Source organism: Vipera ursinii (genome assembly GCF_947247035.1).
Source record: "Vipera ursinii genome assembly, chromosome: 10".
Taxonomy (NCBI): Eukaryota; Metazoa; Chordata; class Lepidosauria; order Squamata; family Viperidae; genus Vipera; species Vipera ursinii.
The window spans coordinates 2,599,430-2,625,633 of NC_139520.1; the positions used below are offsets into that span (position 1 = coordinate 2,599,430).

The following is a 26,204-nucleotide window of genomic DNA, read 5'->3' on the forward strand; positions in this document are numbered from 1 at the left end:
ATGCTGGCTCAGGAATTCTGGGAGTTGAAGTCCACGAGTCATAAAAGAGCCAAGGTTGCCTACCCCTGGGCTAGAGTACAGTGGCCAGAAGGAGGGAGCCCATCCCTAGGAGAGGAGACAGCACAGTCCGGAGCTGGATTATGGAAGAGGAAAAGATTTAGGATAGCCACTCCTAGAGTCTTTCAGGGCATACCCATTGGGTGAGAGTAATTATGGGTTTAGTCTGGCAAGAGTAAATAAAGATCTGAACTTGTTCTATCTTGTTTCGGGCTGAGCCTCACAGTACTGTACCCCCCATCCTCAAAGCTGCTGCTTCAATTTTACCCTGGGTGAAACGTTTCCCCTTCCTGAGTAAATACTCTGAAGCCACAGCAGCCCCAAGGCTGCGTTGCTCCCTTCCAGAAGCAGGCCTGGGGGCCTGGTCCTCGCAAGGTTGCTGACCCTCAGCCGGTGTGGCTGAAGGAAAAGGATGCTGAGGATCTGGTGAAAGCCAGCAACCGCCCCTGAGGAAAAAAGGCTGTTGCTGAAAGCAGTAGTAGAATTTAGGTGGAGGCAGATATTATCTTAGGTGGCTTCTCGCCTGAGGCAGCACTTGGTGTGGAGAAAGGCCCAGAAGCGGCCTCCAGACTCACGGCTGCCCTCTCAGCGAAGAGCTGCTGTCACCCTCACAGACTCACCAGCTTTTTTTCCCTTTAGCATCCCTCCAAGGAGAAGACCTTGGCACCATGGACCTGTGGCTGCTGAGGGAAAGGTACCAGGTGCTTCCTTTACAGGGGTTTCCAGTGGTGAAGGAGGTCACTCTTTTCCCCAGCGGCCTCTCGGACCATTCGCAGGGACAGTGTGGATCCCTGTCCTGCGTGGGTCAGTCTCTGGCTCTGGGAGGAGAAAGGCTGGAATCCATTACATAGGAGGAAAAGGGGAAGAGGCCATGCCTGCGCCAGCTTTGCCTTCTGAGAGCATTGGCAGGAAGGGCCGAGGCAGGAAGGTCCCAAGCAGGAATTCTGGGATGGCTGCCCATTATTTTAGAGCAGTTCTGGCCAAATGACCTCTACTGCTGCTTCCGTCTTCCTGGCCCTGGTGCTCCCTCACCGGCTTCCTCCGCTTCCCCCCAGGGCTGGCCAGGGCCTGGTCTTCTGGCTCTCCCAGAGACTGCAGAAGGCGATTCCACAGCTGCCGGCTGCCAAGACCCTGGACGCCAGCGTTGACGTTCCAGAAGAGGTGAGGCAGGATGCTGCTGCCTTTGGAGGTTTAATTCCTGGCGGGAATCCTGGTGCTGGTGGTAACAAGGACTTTTTTGGTCTGTGTTCAGACAGAAATCCAAAGCTTCCATGAAGAAGAGGAGGAACTAGGTAAACATTGGCCACGTACCTTTCCTAGAAGAAGCAGGTAGCCTGCACAGACTTCTAGAGCTTTGGGCTGCATTTCCACGCATGGGGTCATCAGGCACCTTTCTTCTTTGCAGCCATTGCGGTGCTTGAGTCAGAAGAGGAATCTGACGAGGAGTCCAGCAGTGATGGCAACACCCCTGATAACAGGTAAGTCCCCCCCCCCGGATAATCTGATCTTCCTCTGGGCTTAGATTAAAAAAGAACACGCAGGCCGGAAAGCTTCCAAGTCAGACCTACCTGGTGCTCTTATTTCTGAGGCAAATGCTACTCCACGGGCCCCTGGGAAGTCCGTGGTTGGTTGCAGCCCACCCACCCACGCCTAATGTGTCACCTGCAGGAGAGGGCAGAGGCGGGGGGGTAGGGGGGGCTGGGGTTGGATCACTCAGCCCAAGGCCCTGAGTCACAACCCTTGTGGGAGCTGCCTCAGTCCTTAACCAGGGCTCTTTCTTCTTTCTAGCAATGGGGGTAAAGTATTTACTTGGCTGATGGAAGGACTTGGAAAAATAATGCCTCAGCCAGAGAAGAAGAGAGAAGTCGAGGTGAGTGCAAGGGAGGCAAATGCGTCATCTAATTTATCCAGCCAGGAAATCAAGAACTTTTGGTACATTCAAGCAAAATCCATAGGGATAGAAAACCATTCTGTGTAAACCTATGTTTCTAAACCTTGATTACGATAATGTGCAGTGGGAACTTTTGAGCTGCAGCCAGAGCAATTTCTCCACCTGGGTGTTTGAAGGCTTTGCAGAAGTTGCTGAATTCCAACCCAGCCCAGTTCAGTCAAACTTTCAAGCCTCAGGAGAAAGTTGTCATTAGGGAACATCATGCTTGCTTCTGCCTGCTCCCTGCGGCATTTCCACACAATGTGTCTTGTCCTTTGGCCACACGCACACGGCCAATCTAGATCAGAAAGAGTGGGGGAATTAACTGTCACCAAATTGTATATTGTAGTTATTTGGGGGTGGGGGCTGAGCTGGACCCCTACACCTGCCATGTTTGTATTTCCATGGCCAGCACTCCCCTTTCTCCTTATGATCACCCCAAAAGTAGAGGTCGTGTGACTTTTGTGCTTAGGAAACTTAAGAACCGGTACTGAAGATGACTAGCATCGTTTCAATGCATAGAAGTGATCAATGGATCTCAGAGCACCTGATGTTTTAGTTGTCGCACCTTTGCTACACACTCCCCGAAGCCCTTGGATCCCAGTGTGTGGGGGCCATGATGGCTTTTTGTGGTGTGATTTGGGTGCTCATTTTATTCTTTCTGCACCAGGAAATGACCCCAGGAAGAGCGGCTGGAGGAAGTGGTGAGTGACTAACCCCCTGGTATGGGCCTGGGTGAGAGGCGGCCTTGGCAATCCTTAAATCCTGATGGGACACAGCACTGATTTATTCCTCCCAGCTGGAAAGGGGGCAAGTCCTGGCTTTATTTATTTTCCATGGACTTCCCTGAGTGGTGTCAGGAACAAGCCTCTCTCACTGTTGGCCATTTAAGCTGACAATTCACACTTCTCACAACGGCTTAGCAGAGAATTCGGCATCTGAATAATCAGAGTCATGAAAAGATGGCACCAACAGGCATCGAGGCACTGGTATCAGGAAATGTTTGAGGTTTCGGAGTCAGGGAGGTATTATAACTGAAAACCCAAACCTCGCTCCTGGTAGTCTGGGAAAAGGGAGAAAAATCTGCACTGAGCTGGCCCTGGAATCTCACGGAGGTTCTCCGTCCCTGAAGCCTCCTTGGAAGGCTTGGAATCAGTTCTGCCTTTAGTCTTCCTTGAGAAGGAAGGTCAGGCAAGGCTTTTCCTATTTTATTTTTAAAGTAGATCTTAATTATGTTGATTTCACAACTGTATTTTGTGCATTGCCTTTTTAATCAATGAAAGCCATGCTGTTTGCAATGGAATTTTACCACCAAAACATTTTGCGGGCCTGGTGGTACAACATCCCTGCCACCCTCACCCCTCCTGTGTGTAAATCATCCTCAGCCGATGTAAAAGGGAGCGGCCGAGTGACATCGCAGAGTGACCCCCTCCTGGCCAGTCCTCCCAGTTCCACTGGCGCAACAGTTCGCACCTCGTCTGACAAGCAGTCCTACCTCAGCCTCCCGCTCTTTCCCCAGAGACCCCCAGGCAATGGGGCACAGAGGTAGGTGAGCCTTCCAGAACCCCGAGGCAGACGGGGCCCAAGAGGGCAGAGGGCTGCTCGGGGGATCGTGGCCTCGGTTGAACTGGGATTGGGCACCTGGCGGGTGGGAAGCCCCTCTTGGTGACTGCCCCAAGAGAACCCAGCCCATCCCCCGTCCCCCTGGCATTTCCCAGGCACAAAGCTGGCGATGGAGAAAAGAGAGAATAAATGAAAGAAATTTGTTAAGCTCTAGTGTAAAGACAAAGGAGAAGCAAGAAAGAGGAAAGAACCCAGTTTTAAATAAGAAAATGCTTTTATTTTTTCACTTGAGATTTATATAAAGGATCACTATGTCTGGGGGAAGAGAAAATGACTTGTAAAAAGCCATTGCTTTTCCCCTGAGTCCAGAGAGGGTCTGACGAAGAAGGGGAAGACAACGGAACAATTAGGAGCAGCCACTCTCCCTGGGAGGATCCCCCCCCCGTGTGATTTAGTGGAGAGAAGAGCTGTCACACAGCCTGTCAGGAAGGCCTCCTGGGAACAAGGGAGAAGTTGGATGTGCTTCTAATGAGACCCTTCTCCCTCCCCAACAGCCTGTTCAGGTGCTTCCTTCACGGACTGGAGAAAGTGGTGCCCCAGCCTGTCACCAAAGCAAAACAAGATGGGCAGGTAAGGAGCGGGACCTTCCCTGGTTACGGGGCAGTTGCAAACAGAGCCATCAGTTGGCTTAACTTGTGTAGTTGGCAGACCTAAAAATCAGCAGGCCAAGAGAGAAGCTAAAAGATACAGTCCTGGGCTTTTAGCAGCAACTTAATGAGAGAGAGTCTACCTCTCTAAGGAAGCATGGAGGGAAAAAGATCCACTGGGCTCCCAGGTCCTTGAGCATCTCTGCCCGAGAAAAAGACCCACGGAGACCCACCCAGGTTCCATGCATGGTCAAGGAAATTGGTTGTTCCTTTTGGTCAGCTGAGCCTTGCCAACAGGTTTCCCAAAGGCCCTGGAGAAATGGTTGCTCTCTCTGCTAGTCCTGCTTTGCAGCGTGTTGGGCCCAGCAATGCCCTGTCAGGCTTCATACAGGGACCATGGGTGAGAGAGCAAATGGAGATGGTGGGATGGGGGAAGGAAGGGATGGAGGGAGGAAGGAAGGAGAGGAGAGGAGAGAGAGGAGAGGAAAGATGGAAAGGTGGAAAGGAAAGGAAAGGATCTTTTCATAAATCCAGAAGCCTCTTCAAGGGCTTGCTGGGTGAATCTCGTTATCAGAAAGATTTCAGCCAAGACCAGGCTTGCTGCTCACCCGGCAACATACCAGCTCTTAGTCCAACTTGTTGTTCACCTGCTTCAGTCTCCTTCTGGCTACTAGGAGGGAGGGGTGATTCCACAGCCTTCCATGGACTCGGGCATGGGGATTTTCCTGCCCTAGGGAAGAAAGCTGAATATTCCCTTGGCTTGATGGTCCTGGTCTCTCAGTTGGAACAGGCAGGCTGACAAAGCTCCTTGGAGGCAGCCAGCGAAAGAGGTGAGAGGACAGCCACTAACTGCCTTCCTGCTTGTTTTTCTTTTCCCCAAGCAAACGAAGAGCACAGTCCAGGGCGGAGAAGAAGAAAGTAAGTCCAGTGTTGGTTCCCTTTTATGCTGTTTTGTTAGGCAGCCCTGAGTGGCCCCCAGCTCTCGTCCCTTCAAGACGGCGGGCGGCAGCACCACCCCATGGGGGCCTGCAGCCTGTTGCAAGAGAGGCCCTGTCAGCTGATATCAGATAGGAAAGGGCTGCAGAGGTCAGTCTCACAGCCCGGCTCTGATTTCGCACCCTGCAGATGTCTTGGCAACCACTGTGGGAAGTGTAATTCAATATACCGGAAGGGTTTCAGTCAGATGCATCTGATTCAGGAATCCCTTACCCTGGAGCGTTTGTAAGGCCAATGGAGCCAAGGTTCAGACAATACATTAAACCATAAGGGTGGTACTATATGAACCCATCCAGTGGGGCAAATCATGGCATGACGTGTGAACCTGGCCCGCCTTCTGGTTTTCAATTTCACGCAAGGATGAACATTTCTTCCGAGAGATATACAGGTCAAGCTGCAAATCCTAATCGTTTCCATCACCATTCGGAAAGGCAAGTTTGGGTGGTGGTGTGTATGTGTGTGTCTTTCTCGGGATCCATGCAGAAGGGCAATGATTTCCCACTTAGAATTGGGAGTGGGTCCTCTGAAAAGCCAGTCACTCTCGGGAGCAACCAGCTATGCTTTCTTTAACACATTCAACAGCCATTCAGGCATTCCATTCACCTCTTTGGTTGCCCAGAAGAGGCTGGTGCTTTTCAGCCCTGGATCCCTTTGGCAACTGAAAGTGGAGCCAAGCCCACCTGAGGAGCAGTGCCAGCTCACTTACCTGTGAGGAAAGGGCCAGCCTTCTCACCTTCTTCCTGCCCAAGGAGTTCACGGTCATCTAACTTCCCTCCCTTCTCCTTTTGTTTCAGCAAGCAAAGGGGCTTAGTACCCCTGAAACAAATGGACATGGATGGTTTGGGAGATCTTTTTTCATGAACCCAGTGAAGCCAGCCTGACTTTTTTGGGGGTATAGAATCATGAAAAACTAGAGTTCAGAGGGTTTGTTTTCCAAAACTAAATAAAGTAAACCTTATAGTAAATTTTGAATGTGAGATAATTTTCTGGGTTACAAGTATGTGAAAAAAGCAACCTATGGAGAATTGGGGACAGTGGCCTTCAAGATCATTCCTCCTCTGGAGATCCTTTTAGCCGCAGGTCATATGCCCTAGCTAAAGCCTCACTGAACAGAGGCGCTGCTTAGTGACTTTGTGGCTCCAGCTGATGGTCACTTAGGGTCAGCGCCTCTCCTTGAAAGCTGAATGTTGTTTGTGCCTCAAAAGATTATAGCAAGAACTGCTAATTTGGGGGGGGCAGGGGTGTAACTTGGATAAAATTAGTTTTAATCAAGTGCTTGAATCTTGCTTTTTGCCCCCAAATGGTACTACTGAATGTGTCCAGACTTGGCCCTTCTCTGCTCAGAGGATTGTGCTTGCTATGGCTCTACTGAAACCCTGCTTGCTGTGTCTTAACACAGAGCTCCAGCATACCAAGAGCTGTGCCTGTGTCTTTCCAGGGTCCCACCAGCTATAGTTCTTCTGGAACTATAGAGGCTCACATCCCCCTAGTGTCACGCCAATATTGGCTGTGTTCACAACAACAGGGGAGGCTCAGTTATGAAATCAATGCTTTCCGGGGAGCATTCACTCAATCCAGCAAAATCTAAACTAACCGAATGTACTGAAATTAACTGAAATCACTGGTAGTAACCCAAACTTAACATCACTTTTTCTGTACCCCAAAGTCAGCCAAAGTGCAGATTCCATGGAACTCCTATCTTACACCACTCACTTCCCTACCTGACATGGATCTGTCCATATTTTTCTCTTTGCAGTTGAAATGTCAGACTGGCCCCAGTTTAGACCCTGGGAAAGAGCGACCCTTGACTCCATGGGTCTTAAGAGAAAAGGTACTTTTACTAGAGGTGCTGAGTGCAGCACGAGTGAGGCAAGCTCTGAAGAAAAACTGCGGCTTCCGGTGGCTCCGCGGCGACGGAGGGAGCCTTCCCGGGCTGCCCGCGGCTCAGCTGGTGTTTTTTCGCCCGAAACAGCGCCGATCAGCTGTTCGGGCGAATCTGAAGCCCCCTCCTCGGGAGAAGAGGAGGGGGTGAGCCCCCAGGTGGGGGTTGAGTTCTCCGGGGCCGCCTGAGCTTGGAGCTTGGGCGGCCGAAGGATTGAACTCCCCCGTAGCCTGGGCTGCTCCCAGCTGACCAGCGTCTCTGCTCCGGACTTTATGGAGCAGAGCCAGGCGTCTGCGACCATCCCTGCTTGAAGGAGAGACTATGAAAGGGAAAGAGCAGGCAGAGCAGTACAAGAGGGAAAGATGAAGAGATGAAGAAGATTTTATTTTACTCTCAAGCTTGATGGACTTTGTTTAAAACTTAAAGTGAAAGTGCGTCACAATTGTAAGTAAAAGATGGCGGCTAAACCTCCCCCTAGAACTTTTCGGAGTGCTGGAAATTCTCCGGTGCAACAACAATCATTGCTGCAGGCGTTGCATTCTCCTGATGTATTGACATCGAAGGATCTTGAAAAACATACCCAGTTAATTTTGGAGTCAATGGGTGTTAAATTTCTACAGATGGAGGAGAAATTGGAGAAATTGGAGCAGAGAATGGAAGAAAGGATGGAACAGAAACTTAGAGAAATGAAGGTAGACATTTTGTCCTCAGTGCAAAAAGTTGCTAAATGTGTGGAGGTGCTGGATGATCAAGTGCAAGACTTGATTCAAAAGAATGCTTTATTAGAAGCAAAAGTATTGGAAATTGAAGATTTAAAAGACAAAATTGACAGTGAACAGAGCTTGGCCCAATTTTACCAGATGCAGTTTGCTGTGAGAATTAGAGGCCTAAAAGAGAATATTAAGGAAGATTTAAAGCAGCTGGTTTCTGAGGCTTTTGAGGGAGTATTGAACCATCCAGCATCTGAATTAAAACAAGGTATGGACAAAGTGTTCCGTGTGAATTCGTGGATTGCTAAACAGAGAAAGTTGCCTAGAGATGTGGTGGTTTATTTTGTAAAAAGGGAAATTAGAGATGAAGTTATACAAGCTGCCTACGATACCAAAGTTGTGATTGCTGGTCAACAAGTTTTGGTTTTAAAAGAAATTCCTCCAAAGATTTTAAAGAGAAGGAAGGATTTTATATTTCTTGTGCAAGAGCTCAAGCAAAGAGATATAAGGTTCAGATGGGAGATCCCAGTTGGGTTGAGCTTCATGTATGATGGCAAAAGATACTGTTTGAGTAATGTGAAGCAAGCGCATGATTTTTATAATAATGTCTTGGAAGTAACCCCATCAACACTTCTGGAAGCTGCAGAGGGATCTGGAGAAGGAGAACATCAAGAGGATGAAGATGCACAGATAGACGAGAAGGGTACAGGAGGAGTTCAAGCTGCAACTCTTTTGGATGATCTTAGAGAACAGAGGGTGACGCGTGCTGCCTTAAAACGCTCAAAAAAGAAAAAAAAATAAGACCAGTAGAAATCTATGGAACTTCCACAAAATATTTATAGTTAAGTGGTAGTTGTGTTTTTAAAAAAAAAAAAGTTTTGGGATGCTATGTATGGTAATAGATTTTTTTTTTTTTAATTTGGAATTAATGGACAACTTACTACAGAGGAAGAGGAAGAAAGTTTTGTGGGTTAATGTGGGTTAATTTGTGTAAGAACTATTTATTAAAGTGCAAATGAGAATATGTTAAGGTAATAGTGAATTGTGGAAGAACATAGATGGGAATGATGCTAGTTTTCTTTTATTTTAGTTTTTTATATATATTTAGTATTATTAAGGATTGGTTTACTATATACAAGCTAGAGAGTGATGGATTTTAGAGTTTATAATTGTTAGTATATGATTGTTTATGATTGCCTTTTAGATATATACCTTGTATTTTGCTCTGGGAAGTCGGGGGGGGGGGGGGAGGGGGGAGGAGGGGAAGTGGAGGGGGGGAGGTAGGGGAGGGAGGAGGGGGAGGGGGAGGGGGGGAGATAGGGGGGAGGTAGGGAGGGGAGGAGGGAGGGGGAAGGGGGGTTTTTTTAAAGGAAAATTGTATTTTATAAAACTTTTCAATAAAAAAAAAAAAAAAAAAGAAAAGAAAAACTGCGCAAAAATCGTACCTTGAAAGGAATCCCCAACGTCCAAAGCCCTCCCCCTGGCCAGAGGAGTCCAGTCCAGTCCTGGTCCGATGTTTTGGGAATCTGGTGTCTGAGGCGCCGTTGTAAGTTCCTTTCCCAGGGCCGGCGTCCTTGAGGACAGGCAGATGGTTCGCTTTGGCACCTCCAGTTCCTGTTAGTATCCATACTCCCCAAATCCTCACAGCCTTCTTTCACACCTCCAGTGCTCTTCCCCTCCCAAATGCCCCCTCCCCCCTGGTTATGGCAGTTGCTAGCCAGATTCAGAGAAAGCCGAAGATAGGCATCTGACAGGAAATCAGTTAGCATGATTAAGCAAAGCAGAGAAGTCCCAACCAAGCAGGAGGTTAGCAGGAAACAGGACTCGGATAACTCCAAATCAATTCTCCTTCATTAGGACAGAGAAAAGATTCTATGGCTACAAAGCCTTCTTTAAGAAGCCAGGATGTGCATTGTGGTTTACTGTCTATTGAAGCACTTCCTTCCGTTTGTAGTCTCGGCCACCTACCTGCAAGCTGGTGGCCAGAATATATAGATCTAGCTGACCCTCCTTCTAATCCTAGTCTTTGGCTGCAACCTTCAAAGTCCAGGGGCATCCGGACGTTTCCTTGGTCTTGCCAGGGTGGGTCAAAATCATTTCCAGGCCAAGCGAGAGCATCTGAAGCAAGGCACAAGAGTCTGCCTGGCCCAGCCCCAGTGGTGGGATCTCCCACTCCCTTAGGCCCCTGGGCCTTGTGACAACCTGAGCATCTTGGGTAAGACGCCCCCAGAAGCTGCCATTCAAAGGCTAATTCAGTTTGACAGGCAAAAAACCCTATGCAGTATATTAACTGTATTTCATTTAATTACATGCAATTAAGATGCAAATTAGATGCAACCACTTTGATGTTTGCTCTGGCACACCCCCAGGTTTTGGGCCTGCATCCTCAACTTCTCACTCCCAGCCCAAGCACCATCCTTTGGCCGGCCCTGGGGGCAGAGAATGGAAAATCTGCTGGGCAAGTGAGGGGCTCTGCTTTTTGTGAAAGCGGGCCTAGGCAAATGTTTGGGGACCCTTCCCTCCTCTGTTGTTTTTCCAGGCTGCCCCACTGAGAGTGAGGCAAAAAGAAAGCCAGTGAGGAGCCTCCCTCAGGAGTTCATGGGCTTCCCTCCTTAGCCAGAGAGAAGCATCACACTCCCACCCTTTCTACAGAGGTGATATTCTGCTGGGGAGGATGGGGAGTGTAGGAACACATTACAAAGTTTGGCCCAAATCAGCAAGGGCCTGGCGGCACCGTTAAGGACAAACAAATGGAACAAAAGGGCAGAGGTTTCCAAGTGCGGCACACAGTCTCTTCAACGGAGGCAAATGTCAAGTGTTTCAAATTCCTGGAGAGTAGCAGAGCTTCTCCCTGCAGTGTCTACCAAAGTCTCCCATCACTGCTTGTTGTGAAGGCAAGACGTGTGTGCACTGCCTGCTCCGACTCCGTATGTGATCCGAAAAGCAGGATCTGGCCACAGCAGCTGGGATGGACTTTCAGTCGGCATTCACAGTCCTGGCCATTCCTTCCACCACGTCTGTTGCCATCTGAGATCTTCCTCGCTCAGCTGCCCATCTCTTTTCACAGCCCCTGCTCTGCTTCACCTCTTCTGCTCCAGGACCCGATCGGTGCGGTTTCTGGAGCCCACCCTCATCTGCGGCAGGATTGGGTCACGTGTGAGTCGTCTGCCTCACTGGGAAGTTCTGTGGATTTCAAAAACAACCCCAAACTTTTCTGGACCTGAAACCATCTCCAAATCTGAGGAGAATCTCCTCCCCCCAAAATATCTATGTCATAATAAAATGGTTAGCCTTTGAGTTGCCCCAGGTTTCTCAATAGCTGGGATCACATGTCACTCCAAACGCGGTTAGTCCAAAGCCAATCAAGTTTCCCTCTTGTTGCATCAGACCTTTGGTCATTTGTCAAGACCCCTTCACCTGGCAGGCTTTAGCAGTGAGTGACGGAAGAAGATCATGTGGAGTACTGGTTTATAAGACCTTGGTAAGACCACACTTGGAATACTGCTTTGGGTCCCTACAATACAAAAAAGATGTTGAGATTCTGGAAAAAGTCCAGAGAAGAGCAACAAAAACTATTAGGGGGCAGGAGGCTAAAACGTGAAGAACGGTTGCTGGAATTGGGTATGTCTGGTTGTCTAGTATAGGTATATCTAGTATGAGTTCTCCAGCTTGAGCAGGGGGCTGGACTAGAAGACCTCCAAGGTCCCTTCCAGCTCTAGTCTAGTCTAGTCTAGTCAAAAGAAGGACTAGGGGTGATGTTATAGCAGTGTTCCAATATTTGAGGGGCTCCTACAGAGATGAAGGGGTCAGCCTATTCTCCAAAGCACCAGAAGACAAGACAAGAAGCAAAGGATGAGAACTAATCAAGGAGAGAAGCAACTGAGTCTTAAGGAGAAACTTCCTAACAGTGAGAACAATTAACCAGTGGAACGGCTTGCCTTAGGTTTCTAAGAAGAGATTGGACAACCACTTGTCTGAAATGGTATAAGGTCTCCTGCTTGTGCAGGGGGTTGAAGACCTCCAAAGTCCCTTCCAACTCTGTTATTTGTTGGCTTTGTATGGCTCCATCCATTTTTCTTGAAAAGCTGACTGACTCTTTGTGGCTTGAATACTACCTGCCAATTGATCGGATCTGGTTTCTCAGTGAACAAGGCAGTCTGATTCATCAAGGGCTCCTAACTGCGGATTGGGGTTAATCCGTGCTCTTGGCCCGGTGCCCTTTGTGCTGTCTTGTCCGCACAACATGCTAGATCCTAAGGTGACCCAGCTGAGCAAAGGGCCTGAGTGCCAAAACAACCACAACCAATTGTGGCCCCAGAAAAGGGCAGTCCTGGAGCAACCAGGCAGTGGTTTGTGATCTTTGTGAAGATTTCCCTTTTAGCCCCAAGTTGATGCAGGCTTGCCTTGCTTGGCTGTTTGTGCTCCTGTGAAATCAACTCCAACTTCATTGCTTCCCAGGATTCTTGCTGGGGATTGCAGGAGCCTCCAGCAAGGAGCATCTGCTGTTCTAGTCGGCCTTTGAGAGTTAGGAACATCTCCCACTGATGAGCTTGCAACAATATCTTCCTTATGGCTCAGAAGGCTTATTTACAGTGATGAAAATACTAAGATGGGGTTGCTGTTTGAACACTTATTTTATTTATTTACTTATTAGATTTCTATACCGCCCTATTCCCGAAGGACTCAGGGCGGTTTACAGGGCAAAGTTAAAAACAGTTAAAACAGTACAAAAGTTAGAATACAGTTAAAATTAAAATAAATTAAATAACGTTAGCCCAAATTTAAAATTTAATTTAAAATTTAAAAATTTAAAACCCCTCAGTCCAGGCCAGCTAAATCAAACAACCAGGGCTCTTTGTTGATGCTCCTCTGGGTGGAGAAGCACTAACCATGAAAGAGCAAGTTCCCTCTGCAGTGGGCATGTCCAGGCTACAGAATGTATGTTCTGGAAATCAAGCCGCTCAGCAATTTTCTGGGTAACAGACAGCCTCAATTACCTTAGTTTACTTTTAATTCTTTCTTTTTTCTAGACTGTGAACACATTTTCAAGCAAACTCTCACACTCGCTCAACATTTGTAGGTTCTACAAATACAGTAGTTAGAAGATCTCCACAAGAAACCTGTGGATCCCAGGGATGAAAAGGATGGTGCTATGCTCTCCAGAATATTATCTTCCCACTTATTTTCTCTTTTTAATGAAAAGAATCTACAGTACAAATAATTACATGAAACAACGATTTGGAGCTTAGTAGACTTCGAAGGAGGCATCCACAGGTCATGTATTGCCTGAATCTCAGATTCTCAGTTGTCCAGATCGGTCCTAATTTTTTATTTAGGACCTCCCTCCGGATCTCCATCCTCGGCCTTGCTGGATTCCTGCCATCAAAGGGGAAGGGAAAGGGGGAGGCATCTTGGGGCAATCCACACCTGTGTATCTAATGGTGGGAAATGGGGAGGGGGGAGTGACAACAGTAGAAGACCAGATCACCAAACTGTGCCAGGATCTTCAAGGCCATTTGCCCTGAGAATGGAAGGTTAGCAGTTTCACACCTCAGAGTTTCTCAAAACATCATACCGGCATCACATTGCCTGGCCGGGGTGGGGGACTGGCCATGTGGGGGAGGGATTTGGAGTTGGAAAGAATAGCTTTGTATTTTGCACGGGAACCCCGGATTCTGCCTGACTTTGCTGCAACCAGTTTCTTTCACAAAAGTTCCTTTGCTTCAACTAAATGGTGTCAACAAGTCCTACTTTCCTGAGAGAGCAAACTGGGGCAGGTTTGACAGTATTGTACATTTAGCCCACTCTTTGTCTGGGGTGCACCAGCACACCAATGTTCTCAATCTTACATCTTATGTCCTGCCCCTCACTCTATCAAAGGACCTCATGATTGAAAGAAAAAGGCCACTTTCTCCCAGAATAATGTTTTGATTTAGAAACATACTGATGATATATCTGTCAGAGCACTTTACAGTATTGAGTCCCACCTGAGGCAAAAGTCCCACCAGTAGAGACCCACTTATAGTGGTTTGCTTCCCCTTATTCTACTCTCACAACAACACAGTCCAGGCACAAAATAGGTCAAGATGGTGCCCCAGTTGTCCAGGAAGATTCATGAGGGAATGAAATTGGAAGCTGTTGTCTCTGGAAGAAACTGTCTTATAGGCAGGCCAGAGAGTCGCTCCAAGGAAAGACAGCCAGTTGAAAGAGGCCAGGACCCCTTACAGGGACCTGAAGTGAAGGTCCTCCATGCCAGAGTCCCCTGTCAATTGTCAGTGTGGCAGCTAAGAGAAAGACACGCAGCCATTCAGGTGATTTCTGAGTCTTGTGAGCCCAGGTGCCCTTTAGGTGGTTTGATGAGCAAGAGAAGAGTCTGAATCAGGCAGGGCTATTCAGTCTGGAGCCACAAGTATTCCACATTGGTGGAGCAGTGGGCTAATGCCTCCTTAAGTAACACCAGCTGCCTGCAATTAGTGCAGGTTCGCATCCCACCAGGCTCAAGGTTGACTCAGCCTCCCATCCTTCCGAGGTAGGTAAAACGAGGACCCAGATTGTTGGGGGCAATAAGCTGACTTTGTAATAATGCCGCTTGAGATGGGGCCGAAAGCCCTAATAAGCAGGCATATACATAGAATGAAGGCTATTGCTAAGCACATTGATTTGTGCTTAGAGTGTAAGCCGCCCTGAGTCTTCAGAGAAGGGCGGGATATAAATGGGATAAACAAAAACAAAAACATTCCTCTTTCTTTCCTAAACCTATTTTAGAAACCATTTTTCCCGCTGCCTCTGTAAAGTCCACCTTCACCTCTTAGCCTCGCTTTCTCTTTTCCAGCCGGAACCTTTTCCATGCAGAGGGATGCAGAAGAGGATGACGAGATGGTCGTGGAAGTGAGATGTTGGACCTACCCAGCCGAGTGTCCTCTGGGCTCTCCCCCCAGCCCAGGCAGGAAGCCCTACGGAGGCCAGCCGGAAAGAAAGAGGTCAAGGCTAAGAAATGGTCCTTTGGGGCAGATGGGAGATGATGGAGAGCTGTGGCCAGGGCCTTGCCTGGTGGGGGTGAGAGCGGGGCTGGGGGCTGCCTAGCAAAGGCTGGATGGGATCCCAGATCCTCCAGAACATTCTTCCTGAGGTGTGGACTCTTCTTGCTTCTTCCACTGCCACAAGCAGACCCTTCAAGGATGGTCCCAGCAACCATGGGTTGCTCTGGGCGGTTCCTTGCGAAAACCCACATGGTTAGTGATGAAGGTGCTGGGCTAGGAGCAGGGAGAACCAGGTTCTAGTCCTCCTCAGTGCCAGAAGCTTCCTGGAGGCTTTGGGCAGGAGGAAGAACCACTGCCAAGACAATGGTCAGATCAGAGGGATCTGTGACACAAATGTAATTGAGGCAGGAGTCTCCCTACTTCTCCCACAAAGATGGGGGGGCATGTTGAGCCTGGCCAGCTCTGTAATAAAAGTTTCTTTAGCCTGCCTGACTTGGGCTTCCTACTCGGGTCCCCTGGGAAGGCTGACCAAGAGGCAGAGCAGGGTGAGGATTAAGGCCTTGACGTCAGACCAGGGAGACTCGAGTTCTATCCCCCCCCATCCTTGGACATTTCCTGGGGACCCTGAGGGAGTCCTTCTGGACCCCAGAGCCAGGGGGTGAAGGTGCTGGACTAGAAGCGGGGAGAGCCAGGTTTCAGGCAGCCCTCAGGCGCAGAAGCTCCCTGAGAAAGGTGGGGTAGGCCTCCCTCTCTGCCCTTGGTGGAACTGGGTGGTTCCAGTCCGGCGAGGATCTGGCCCTTCCTTTGGCAGGAAAGCTGCCAACTCCCCTCTCAGCCCCTCCCCTCCCCCCCGAGAGCTGCCATGGGCCCCAGTAGGGGCAGGGGTGTGTGCTGGGTGTGCCCTTCAGCTTCTGCAGACAAAGAGGACAGGCATGACATAAATAGAGAATCCGCGAGGGAAAGGCCCTTTCCCAGAGCAGCAGAGCCTGCGTTTCCTTTGAAAAAGCCTCCGTCCTTTGAGTTTGCTTTTAGTCCCATCTGCATGGAGACCCGGTCAGACTTTGGCTCTGAGCCAAAGTCTCCTTGGCATTCAGAGTCAGCAGTCAGAAGATCAGCCCATCTTCCGGTGGTCACATCCATCCTCAGACAGAGGTGAAAAAGAAGCCCTTGGCTTCAAGCAGTATTAGCGCCTCACAGGAGCTCAGATTAATCGTGTTTCTAAAAGAACAGCTTCAGGCACGTGTTGCAGTAATAGAAATTAAATGCTTTCCAAACCTTTTGACTTCTCAAAAAAGGGCAGAAGGTTGCACTGTAGCTGAAAAATAGAAGTGCCCGACGCCTCCCCTTGGATTGTCCCTGCATTTGTTTTTGAACTCACCAAAGGAGCGCATCCAGCGCAGCGCTGCCTGAAAGAGCCTCCGTTAGCGCTTCCCGGGCTGCAGGGTGCTTAGTAACCGTCAGAGCCTCCTGGTGACCTGCTTTCTCTCTTAGCAACTGCCTCTGCTCCTGGAGACCGCAGGTCTTTGGTCCCCAAGCACTGCTCGGCTGCAGGGCGGGTGGACGGGCAGGTCCCACACAGCCACACACACACACACACCCTGGTTAAGGAGGAAAAGGGGCAGGCAGTTAAACCAGCAGCAACTAAAATAGTGGCAAAATTCCGGCTCTGAAGCGGTTGCGGATTATTGTAGCATCATCAGACAGGGAAGCCTTTTGGAAGGATGGAGCAAATCCCGAGGGTGGATGGAAGGGTGAGACGGTGCTTTGCCCTTGGAGGAACGTGATCCAAAGAGGCGAGCAGGTGAGTCTTCAGCTGCTGCTTCCTTGTTCTGGGCTTTCTTTTTTTCCTGTGATGCTTCCCATTATAAATTCAACTGGGCTCATTTGATGTCAGGTTCATGAGTCAAAGGTACTTTCCAGATACTGGAAAAGTCGCGAAGGATGCCCAGGGCCTTCAGTGAGGAAGAGGTGGCCATTTTTTATTTTGCCCTTAAGAACAAGACAACTTTTGCTCTGTCCATCGGGCCTTCCAATTAAAGAATTCTTCCTACTTTGTGTTAGGGAAGCCCAATTTCCATGTCTTATGAGAAGGTCCGATATTCAGAGCTCAAGTTGCCTGACGCTTTGTTGAACCTCTTTGCCCAGAGATCTCCAGGAGTCTCCTTCCACATCCGTGAGATTTCACTCTGATAGGCAAAGCACCCAGAGGGGAGGGGAGACTTCAGGACCCTCCTCTCGCCCCATCTTGCTTCTGTTTCTTTATCATGCCGTGCTGTAACGCAAAAGGCTGGGGAGCATTTGGTGCACACTCAAACCTCCCATGTGCAACTACAAAATGTTTCCCCTCACCCTGGTTTATTCATCTATCTATCGGATTTATATCACATCTTTATGCTGTGCAGAGTGGACATCTCACCTGGATGGCCACTAGGTTTGCAACTTCGGCAAGCTTAATAGCCAGGCAAGTAACCTTCATGGCAGTGCCAGGAGTAAGCCCTGGCGATGATATTCAGGTAATTCTGGGTTGCGGTGCTCTCCATTTGAAGATCTTTGCTAACGTGAGCTGTGTGAATGCTGCAGTCAGATCCAGAGGACTGTAAGATTCCATTGTGATTTTCCATTCCATCTGATCCTGACGACTAAGTTTTTGTCCCAGGGAAGCTTCAAATGGTGGCAGGTTGGGACAACTGACTTCAGCAAAAGTTGAAGCAGGGGATGACATTGCAACCCCCTTAATTCAGGTTGGTGCCTGTTCATGTATTTCTATGTTTATTCATTTATTTATCCTCTAAGTAATTAGTTTCGCAGTAATAGAACTGCTTTTATTGTTAGGAAATATTTCTTAACACTCAACAGAAATTATGTTAATACTACTACTTCTATTAATATTCCAAATCATTGATGAAGAACATTTTGTACATGGCCTTCAGAGCCTTTGGCTTCAGACTGTTCGTGCTTGGGAAAGGTTGATGCCTGCCTACTGCTGAGACCTGAGGGGAATCTTCTGCTAACTTTGTTTTGCTCAAACAGAAGGCTCTCCAGAAAACCATATCTAGTTCAAATCTTACAGCAATTGAATATAGGGTTCATCAGGGCTTTTTTTCTCATAGAACACTCAGAACGGAGTTCCGGCACCTTTTTTGGATGGAACCTTGTAGGGTAGGCAAGGTGGGTTGTATGACATGTGTGAGTTCCAGCACCTTTTTCTTTTACAAAAAAAGCACTGGGGTTCATACATCACATTAAGCCTGATTTGTTGAATTGGTACAGAAGTAAGTCACAAACCATGGTTTACAGACAAGAAAGATAAGTTTGCAAGACATGCTAAGGCTAAGCTAGACAAACCACATTCTTGTTTAGTGTAATGTGATAATTTAGCCAATTAAATATGTTGTGGTTAAAAAGTCTGTGAGCTGGATGCACATATGTGGTTGATTGATGACCAGCTGAGAGCATAATGATTCATTAAATGTTTTATACACTGATAAATAATTCAATGGAATAAAATTCGATTCCAAAATCTTTATAGTATATGTTAAAAAAATCCACATTTTTGCTATTTTGGGGAGATGGGATGCTTTTCCTTGCTAATGTTCTCTAGAATAATGTCTGTTTATTTGTTTGTTTTCAGATAAAGGCAGCAGCAGCAACAACAGCAGCAGCCCCCACCTTGGTTGCCCCTGCAGGTACCACATGCATCACCCAGGGCAGTCTGCCCCCTGCAGGACCACCATCCCCTCCCCACTTCTGGTGGGCTACTGGGGTCTCTTCCAGGGAGTGCAGGGCCAGCTTTTGGTGCCGAGAAGCTAGCAGGGTACCTGCAGGGGGTTAGTCAAAAAGGTCATGCCCTCTGCCAGTGCAATTGGTGCGCATAACAAGCAAGGGGGGGGGAGACTGATCAGGCCAGTGCAGCTGCCATTTTGACTTTTTGGATCACAACCTATGGACAAGCCTGGAAAACAGGGTTAAAAGTGAAGTCATCTCGAATTATCTCCAGATACTTCAGATTTGCTTACAAATGCAGACGGTTCCATGGCAATGTTTTCAACCTAATTGTATCCCACACACACAATTATTTGGGACTACAGGGCGATGTCATAAACCAGGGACACCCTCAGAAATTGCACTGGCCAAAGTTTTCAGCCTCTGCCTTTTTTCTTGTTTTTGGTTTTTTTTTACACTCAGGGGCGGATTGGAGGGGAGTTAAGGGTGAGCGTAAAGCGTCTTATGCTAGGTTTAACAGCAGATTCTGTTCTGAAAAGGCTGTTTTGGTGCTGAATTTAGGTGCCTCGGTCTGGGAAGTGCCCCGACCAGAATGACGTGTGGGCATCAAGGCCCCACCCTCTGGGGAGAGTCAGCGTCTCCCTTCATGGCACCAGGTGGTTCCCATCGGCTCGGACCTCTTGGGCTCCCAGGGAAGGGCCTCCCTCAGGGCGGAATGACGCCCCTCCTCACTGGGCGGTTGTGTGCTTCTTCTTGCAGTTCCCAGCCTCCCAGCCTCGCCCTGAAGCATCTGGCTCCCTAGTGCCGCCATGTCCAGGCCAACCCGCGCTGTGGAGCTGGTTCGCCTGGTGCCCAAGAAGCCGCGCCATCATCCGCATGCCTCCCCTTCCTGCTCAGCTGGCGTGGAAGAGCTGCCCAATGTCCCCAGCTACCGCAGCTCTGCTCCTCCCTCCCACATCCCCATCCTCCTGCCTAGGAAACCAAAGGCTGGCCTGAGCAACCCCGGTTTTCGGAAGGAAGAAGCTTCCCGCTCAGGCATCAGGGGTAATGTAGCACCTGCCAAGACTTTAGTGCTTGCAGCTTTCCTGGCTGACCTTCCGGCACTTGGGTTTAGTTCCAAGTAGAGTGTTATTTCCAGAGGGATCAACATACATCACCTCCAAAATGTAGGAGAAATGTGCACAATTTGGGGAGCAGGCATTTGTTCAAAGTGATATCAGAATGACAAGGGATTCATCTCCAAGATCTCTTCCAGCTCTCTCCTACCCTATCTATCGTATCCTATTCTATCCTGTTCTATTCCAATCCATTCCATTCCATTTTTTCTATTCTATTCTATTCTATTCTATTCTATTCTATTCTATTCCATTCCATTTTTTCTATTCTATTCTATTCTATTCTATTCTATTCTATTCTATTCTATTCTATTCTATTCTATTCTATTCTATTCTATTCTATTCTATTCCATTCCATTCCATTCCATTCCATTCCATTCTATTCTATTCTATTCTATTCTATTCTATTCTATTCTATTCTATTCTATTCTATTCTATTCCATTCCATTCCATTCCATTCCACTCCACTCCACTCGTCCATTAATTACCCTCCCTTTATTATTTTTATAAATAACACAATGCAGTGAACATACCTAATACTCTATTCTATTCTATTCTATCCTATTCTATTCTATTCTATTCTATTCTATTCTATTCCATTCCATTCCATTCCATTTTTTCTATTCTATTCTATTCTATTCTATTCTATTCTATTCTATTCTATTCTACTCTACTCTACTCTACTCTACTCTACTCTACTCCATTCCATTCTATTTGTATTCCATTCCATTCCGCTCTAATTCCATTCTATTCTATTCTATTCTATTCTATTCTATTCTATTCTATTCTATTCTATTCTATTCTATTCTATTCTATTCTATTCTATTCTATTCTATTCTATTCTATTCTATTCTATTCTATTTGTATTCAATTCCATTCCGCTCTAATTCTATTCTATTCTATTCTATTCTATTCTATTCTATTCTATTCTATTCTATTCTATTCTATTCTATTCTATTCTATTCTATTCTATTCTATTCTATTCCATTCTATTTGTATTCCATTCCATTCCGCTCTAATTCTATTCTATTCTATTCTATTCTATTCTATTCTATTCTATTCTATTCTATTCTATTCTATTCTATTCTATTCTATTCTATTCTATTCCATTCCATTCCATTCCATTCCATTCCATTCCACTCCACTCCACTCGTCCATTAATTACCCTCCCTTTATTATTTTTATAAATAACACAATGCAGTGAACATACCTAATACTCCTCTATTCTATTCTATTCTATTCTATTCTATTCTATTCTATTCTATTCTATTCTATTCTATTCTATTCTATTCTATTCTATTCTATTCTATTCTATTCTATTCTATTCTATTCTATTCTATTCCATTCCATTCCATTCCATTCCATTCCATTTTTTCTATTCTATTCTATTCTATTCTATTCTATTCTATTCTATTCTATTCTATTCTATTCTATTCTATTCTATTCTATTCTATTCTATTCTATTCTATTCTATTCTATTCTATTCTATTCTACTCTACTCTACTCTACTCTACTCCATTCCATTCTATTTGTATTCCATTCCATTCCGCTCTAATTCCATTCTATTCTATTCTATTCTATTCTATTCTATTCTATTCTATTCTATTCTATTCTATTCTATTCTATTCTATTCTATTCTATTCTACTCTATTCCCTATTCCCTATTCCCTATTTCCTATTCCCTAGTCTCTTTTCTATTCTATTCTATTCTATTCTATTCTATTCTATTCTATTCTATTCTATTCTATTCTATTCTATTCTATTCTATTCTATTCTATTCTATTCTATTCCATTCTATTCCATTCCATTCCATTCCTTCTCTATTCTGTTCTATTCTATTCTCTACTCTATTCTCTACTCTATTCCCTATTCTATTCTATTCTATTCTATTCTATTCTATTCTATTCTATTCCATTCCATTCCATTCCATTCCACTCCACTCCACTCGTCCATTAATTACCCTCCCTTTATTATTTTTATAAATAACACAATGCAGTGAACATACCTAATACTCCTCTATTCTATTCTATTCTATTCAATTCTATTCTATTCTATTCTATTCTATTCTATTCTATTCTATTCTATTCTATTCTATTCTATTCTATTCTATTCTATTCTATTCCAGTCCAGTCCAGTCCAGTCCAGTCCAGTCCACTCCAGTCCAGTCCATTAATTACCCTCCCTTTATTATTATTCTATTCTATTCTATTCTATTCTATTCTATTCTATTCTATTCTATTCTATTCTATTCCATTCCATTCCACTCCACTCCACTCCACTCCACTCCACTCCACTCCACTCCACTCCACTCCAGTCTATTAATTACCCTCCCTTTATTATTTTTATAAATAACACAATGCAGTGAACATACCTAATACTCCTCCATTCTATTCTATTCTATTCTATTCTATTCTATTCTATTCTATTCTATTCTATTCTATTCTATTCTATTCTATTCTATTCCATTCCATTCCATTCCATTCCATTCCATTCCATTCCATTCCATTCCTTCTCTATTCTGTTCTATTCTATTCTCTACTCTATTCTCTACTCTATTCCCTATTCTATTCTATTCTATTCTATTCTATTCTATTCTATTCTATTCCATTCCATTCCATTCCACTCCACTCCACTCCACTCGTCCATTAATTACCCTCCCTTTATTATTTTTATAAATAACACAATGCAGTGAACATACCTAATACTCCTCTATTCTATTCTATTCTATTCTATTCTATTCTATTCTATTCTATTCTATTCTATTCTATTCTATTCTATTCTATTCTATTCTATTCTATTCTATTCTATTCCAGTCCAGTCCAGTCCAGTCCACTCCAGTCCAGTCCATTAATTACCCTCCCTTTATTATTATTCTATTCTATTCTATTCTATTCTATTCTATTCTATTCTATTCTATTCTATTCTATTCTATTCTATTCTATTCTATTCTATTCTATTCTATTCCATTCCATTCCACTCCACTCCACTCCACTCCACTCCACTCCACTCCACTCCACTCCAGTCTATTAATTACCCTCCCTTTATTATTTTTATAAATAACACAATGCAGTGAACATACCTAATACTCCTCCATTCTATTCTATTCTATTCTATTCTATTCTATTCTATTCTATTCTATTCTATTCTATTCTATTCTATTCTATTCTATTCTATTCTATTCTATTCCACTCCAGTCCACTCCAGTCCATTAATTACCCTCCCTTTATTATTATTCTATTCTATTCTATTCTATTCTATTCTATTCTATTCTATTCTATTCTATTCTATTCTATTCTATTCTATTCTATTCTATTCTATTCTATTCTATTCTATTCTATTCTATTCTATTCCATTCCATTCCACTCCACTCCACTCCACTCCACTCCACTCCACTCCACTCCACTCCACTCCAGTCTATTAATTACCCTCCCTTTATTATTTTTATAAATAACACAATGCAGTGAACATACCTAATACTCCTCCATTCTATTCTATTCTATTCTATTCTATTCTATTCTATTCTATTCTATTCTATTCTATTCTATTCTATTCTATTCTATTCTATTCTATTCTATTCTATTCTATTCTATTCCACTCCAGTCCACTCCAGTCCATTAATTACCCTCCCTTTATTATTATTCTATTCTATTCTATTCTATTCTATTCTATTCTATTCTATTCTATTCTATTCTATTCTATTCCATTCCATTCCATTCCATTCCATTCCATTCCATTCCATTCCATTCCATTCCATTCCATTACATTACATTACATTACATATATTCTATTCTGTTCTGTTCTGTTCTGTTCTGTTCCATTCCATATATTCCATTCCATGGGAAAAGATTCTAGAGAAGCATCTTCTAATGGCATAATGGATATCTTGCTTATGAAAATAATAGCAAAGTCTGATTTTACCTTTCTTAACCCAACTTTTTCCATTTTAGATGTTGAATTATAAGACATTTAATAAAAATTTTGATGCCTTGAAAAGATGACTTGAATTTTCTTCAGAAAATAATCTAGAAACAAGGGCACAACTAAACAGAGCATAATAGAGGAAGCTACCATTTTTTATGGCAGAGATTTTTGATTGTAACCAACAGCCATGTTTTTGAGCATTTTGGAATTTGCTTGAGGTCAAGAATCCATATTGTCAATAACCCAACTTTTCTTGGTCTTTCCTGCCCAAGGACAACCATCAGGCAAACACCCTACGGTGAATACTCCAAAAGTGGATTCTAAGACTGGCTCTTCCAGGCTGCCAATTCCTGCCTCCCAAGCTTGGCCATCAGCCCCCAAGGGCTTGCACACCCTCACTGTGCCACCTACACCAAAGGCTCCCAAGAGGTACGAAGCCTGTGTCAATACAGAGTTTGGTATTCTGTGAGAACCTGGACCTCGGCCTGAATTACTCTTCTGCAATACCTATCTCCACCCTCCCACCAGATCCTCACTGGATTATATATGTCCTGAACTCCTGTCAGGAGTTTCTGGAAATAATTCAGCAAATTCTGGGACCATTTCCTTAGAACTAGCAAACCTCCCAGCTAAATTTGGCAGAACTACCTGGATCTTTGCCATGGTAAAGCTAGATAATGTCAGGCTTCCAAGTGAGGCTCAGCAAAGAGGAGTCTCCAGATAATTAACCCTTAATTCTGCTGTAGATGAGACTAGTAGAAAAGTTTCAGACATGACTACAGACCAGAATGCAGCCTTATACTCCACCCGATTGCCCATTGCATTGCAATCTAGAGACATGTCTAGAGTTTTAGACTCTTGGCTGATCCCTGGATGACCATGGCCTGCAGAGACATGTTTTCGTAACACGTTTTGTTTTGCTTCCTCTCTCCCTAGTCTGCAGGCCCCTGACTCTTCTGGCCTTGGCAGGCAGGCTCAGCCTCTTAGGTAGAAATATTCTCCATCTCATAGAATGAGTTGCTTGTCCTCAGTCACCACCAAGTGATGCTTCCTGTACCCAGAGCAGTTTAATTTCTCTGCTTCTTTTTTCCTGCCTGATATAAGCAATCCTTTTGCCTTGTGCTTCTCACCTTGGAGTTGTTACATAACCTTTCTGTCAGTCCTGTCAAAGATAATCATTGTTCTTTGATGCCTGTGGCAAAAGTATTCTTAGTTCTCATTCCTATTCACAGCCCTGAACTTGTCCACTAATCTCTAACGAATGAAGGCAAATCTATGTGTCCCAGGACAATGTTGCAGGATCGAATATGTCAGTGACTAGGGCAGGGGTAGGCAACCTTGGCTCTTTTATGACTCATGGACTTCAACTCCCAGAATTCCTGAGTCAGCTGACTCAGTCCATGAGTCATAAAAGAGCTGAGGTTGCCGACCCCTGGACAAGGGCCAGAAGTCAGTTTTTCCCAGTTTTCCGGCTCATTCTGGAGCCCAAACTCAGGGAACTTCTCGGTCTGCAGAATGTGTGCATAGGGCAGTTCTATGAGTGGCATTTATGTGGTGCCTGGTTGTGTGTGGCTTTTAGTTGTTGATTGGGGTATTGATGGCCACTTATTAATTCACTGATTGTTATTTCCTTGTGCTGCTGCACCCTCAGCTCCTAAATACTTGGTGATTTGTTGCCTGACAGGGAGGTTAGAATGCAGGAGTTCGAATTTGACTGGCCTTCCATTTTTCCGAGGTTGGTAAAATGAGGACCCGGATTGTTGGGGGCAAGATGCTGACTCTGTAAACTGCTTAGAGAGGGCTGCAAAGCACTGCCTAGCGGTATATAAGTCTAAGTGCTATTGCTATTGCTATTGTCACTAGCTTACCAGGTACTTAGGAGCCAAGGGCACAGCAGCACAAGGAAACAACAATGAAAGACTTAATAGCCAGCCATCAACTTTGAGAGAGAGAAATTCCCTGAGGATGGGCTCCAGCATGAGTCTGACAGCTTGGAAGAACAAAACTCTGGTCCTGGTGACCGACTCCGATCGGGGCCTGCAACTAGTCCCTAAAATCAATTACATCCCTCAAAGTTTCCTTTCTTCTTTCCACATAAGTTGGTGTGTTGCTTTATTTTTTTTCATTACTTCATCAAATCTCAATGTTATTTGGTTACTGCAATTCATGGATAGGGACAGCAGTTAGAAAGAGTAATCAAGAGTATCTTTCTCCAGCTGATCTACCAAAACATTTGTTTATTTGGTGGTACCTTAATCTTATTCAAGTCCTGGCTCAAAAACAGCAACCATGTGAAGGACCTTGGAGTCCTAGTGGACGATCACTTAACCATGAGCCAGCAGTGTGCAGCAGCAGCCAAAAAAGCTAATACAATCCTGGGCTGTATAAACAGAGGCATAGAATCAAGATCACGCAAATATTAGTACCGCTTTATAAAACCCTAGTAAGACCACACCTGGAATACTGCAGCCAATTTTGGTCACCATATCACAAAAAGGATGTTGAGAGTTTGGAAAAAATTCAAAGAAGAGCAACTAAGATGATCAGAGGCCTGGAGACTAAAACATACAAAGAACAGCTGCAGGACTTGGGTTTGGCTAGTCTAAAGAAAAGAAGAAATAGGGGAGACATGATAGCAGTATTCCAGTATTTGAGGGGCTGCCACAGAGAAGAACGGGTC

The 26,204-nt window shown here is 45.4% G+C and overlaps 1 protein-coding gene across 1 annotated transcript in view; it reads left to right on the plus strand.

The window, feature by feature from the left end:
- Window positions 1-1,041: 1,041 nt before the first annotated feature.
- Window positions 1,042-26,204, plus strand: part of CNGB1 (cyclic nucleotide gated channel subunit beta 1) — a gene marked incomplete at its 5' end in the record, with an annotated part of 44,512 nt that continues 19,349 nt past the window's right edge. The window contains 15 exons of the mRNA XM_083370245.1: window positions 1,042-1,218; window positions 1,310-1,349; window positions 1,463-1,535; window positions 1,846-1,927; window positions 2,658-2,691; window positions 3,373-3,532; window positions 4,105-4,180; window positions 5,079-5,150; window positions 10,155-10,247; window positions 10,884-10,941; window positions 14,618-14,765; window positions 17,422-17,506; window positions 19,050-19,144; window positions 19,291-19,532; window positions 23,797-23,953. Coding sequence (XP_083226371.1) covers window positions 1,042-1,218; window positions 1,310-1,349; window positions 1,463-1,535; window positions 1,846-1,927; window positions 2,658-2,691; window positions 3,373-3,532; window positions 4,105-4,180; window positions 5,079-5,150; window positions 10,155-10,247; window positions 10,884-10,941; window positions 14,618-14,765; window positions 17,422-17,506; window positions 19,050-19,144; window positions 19,291-19,532; window positions 23,797-23,953 — 1,592 coding nt within the window. The remainder of the gene's footprint in view (window positions 1,219-1,309; window positions 1,350-1,462; window positions 1,536-1,845; window positions 1,928-2,657; window positions 2,692-3,372; window positions 3,533-4,104; window positions 4,181-5,078; window positions 5,151-10,154; window positions 10,248-10,883; window positions 10,942-14,617; window positions 14,766-17,421; window positions 17,507-19,049; window positions 19,145-19,290; window positions 19,533-23,796; window positions 23,954-26,204) is intronic.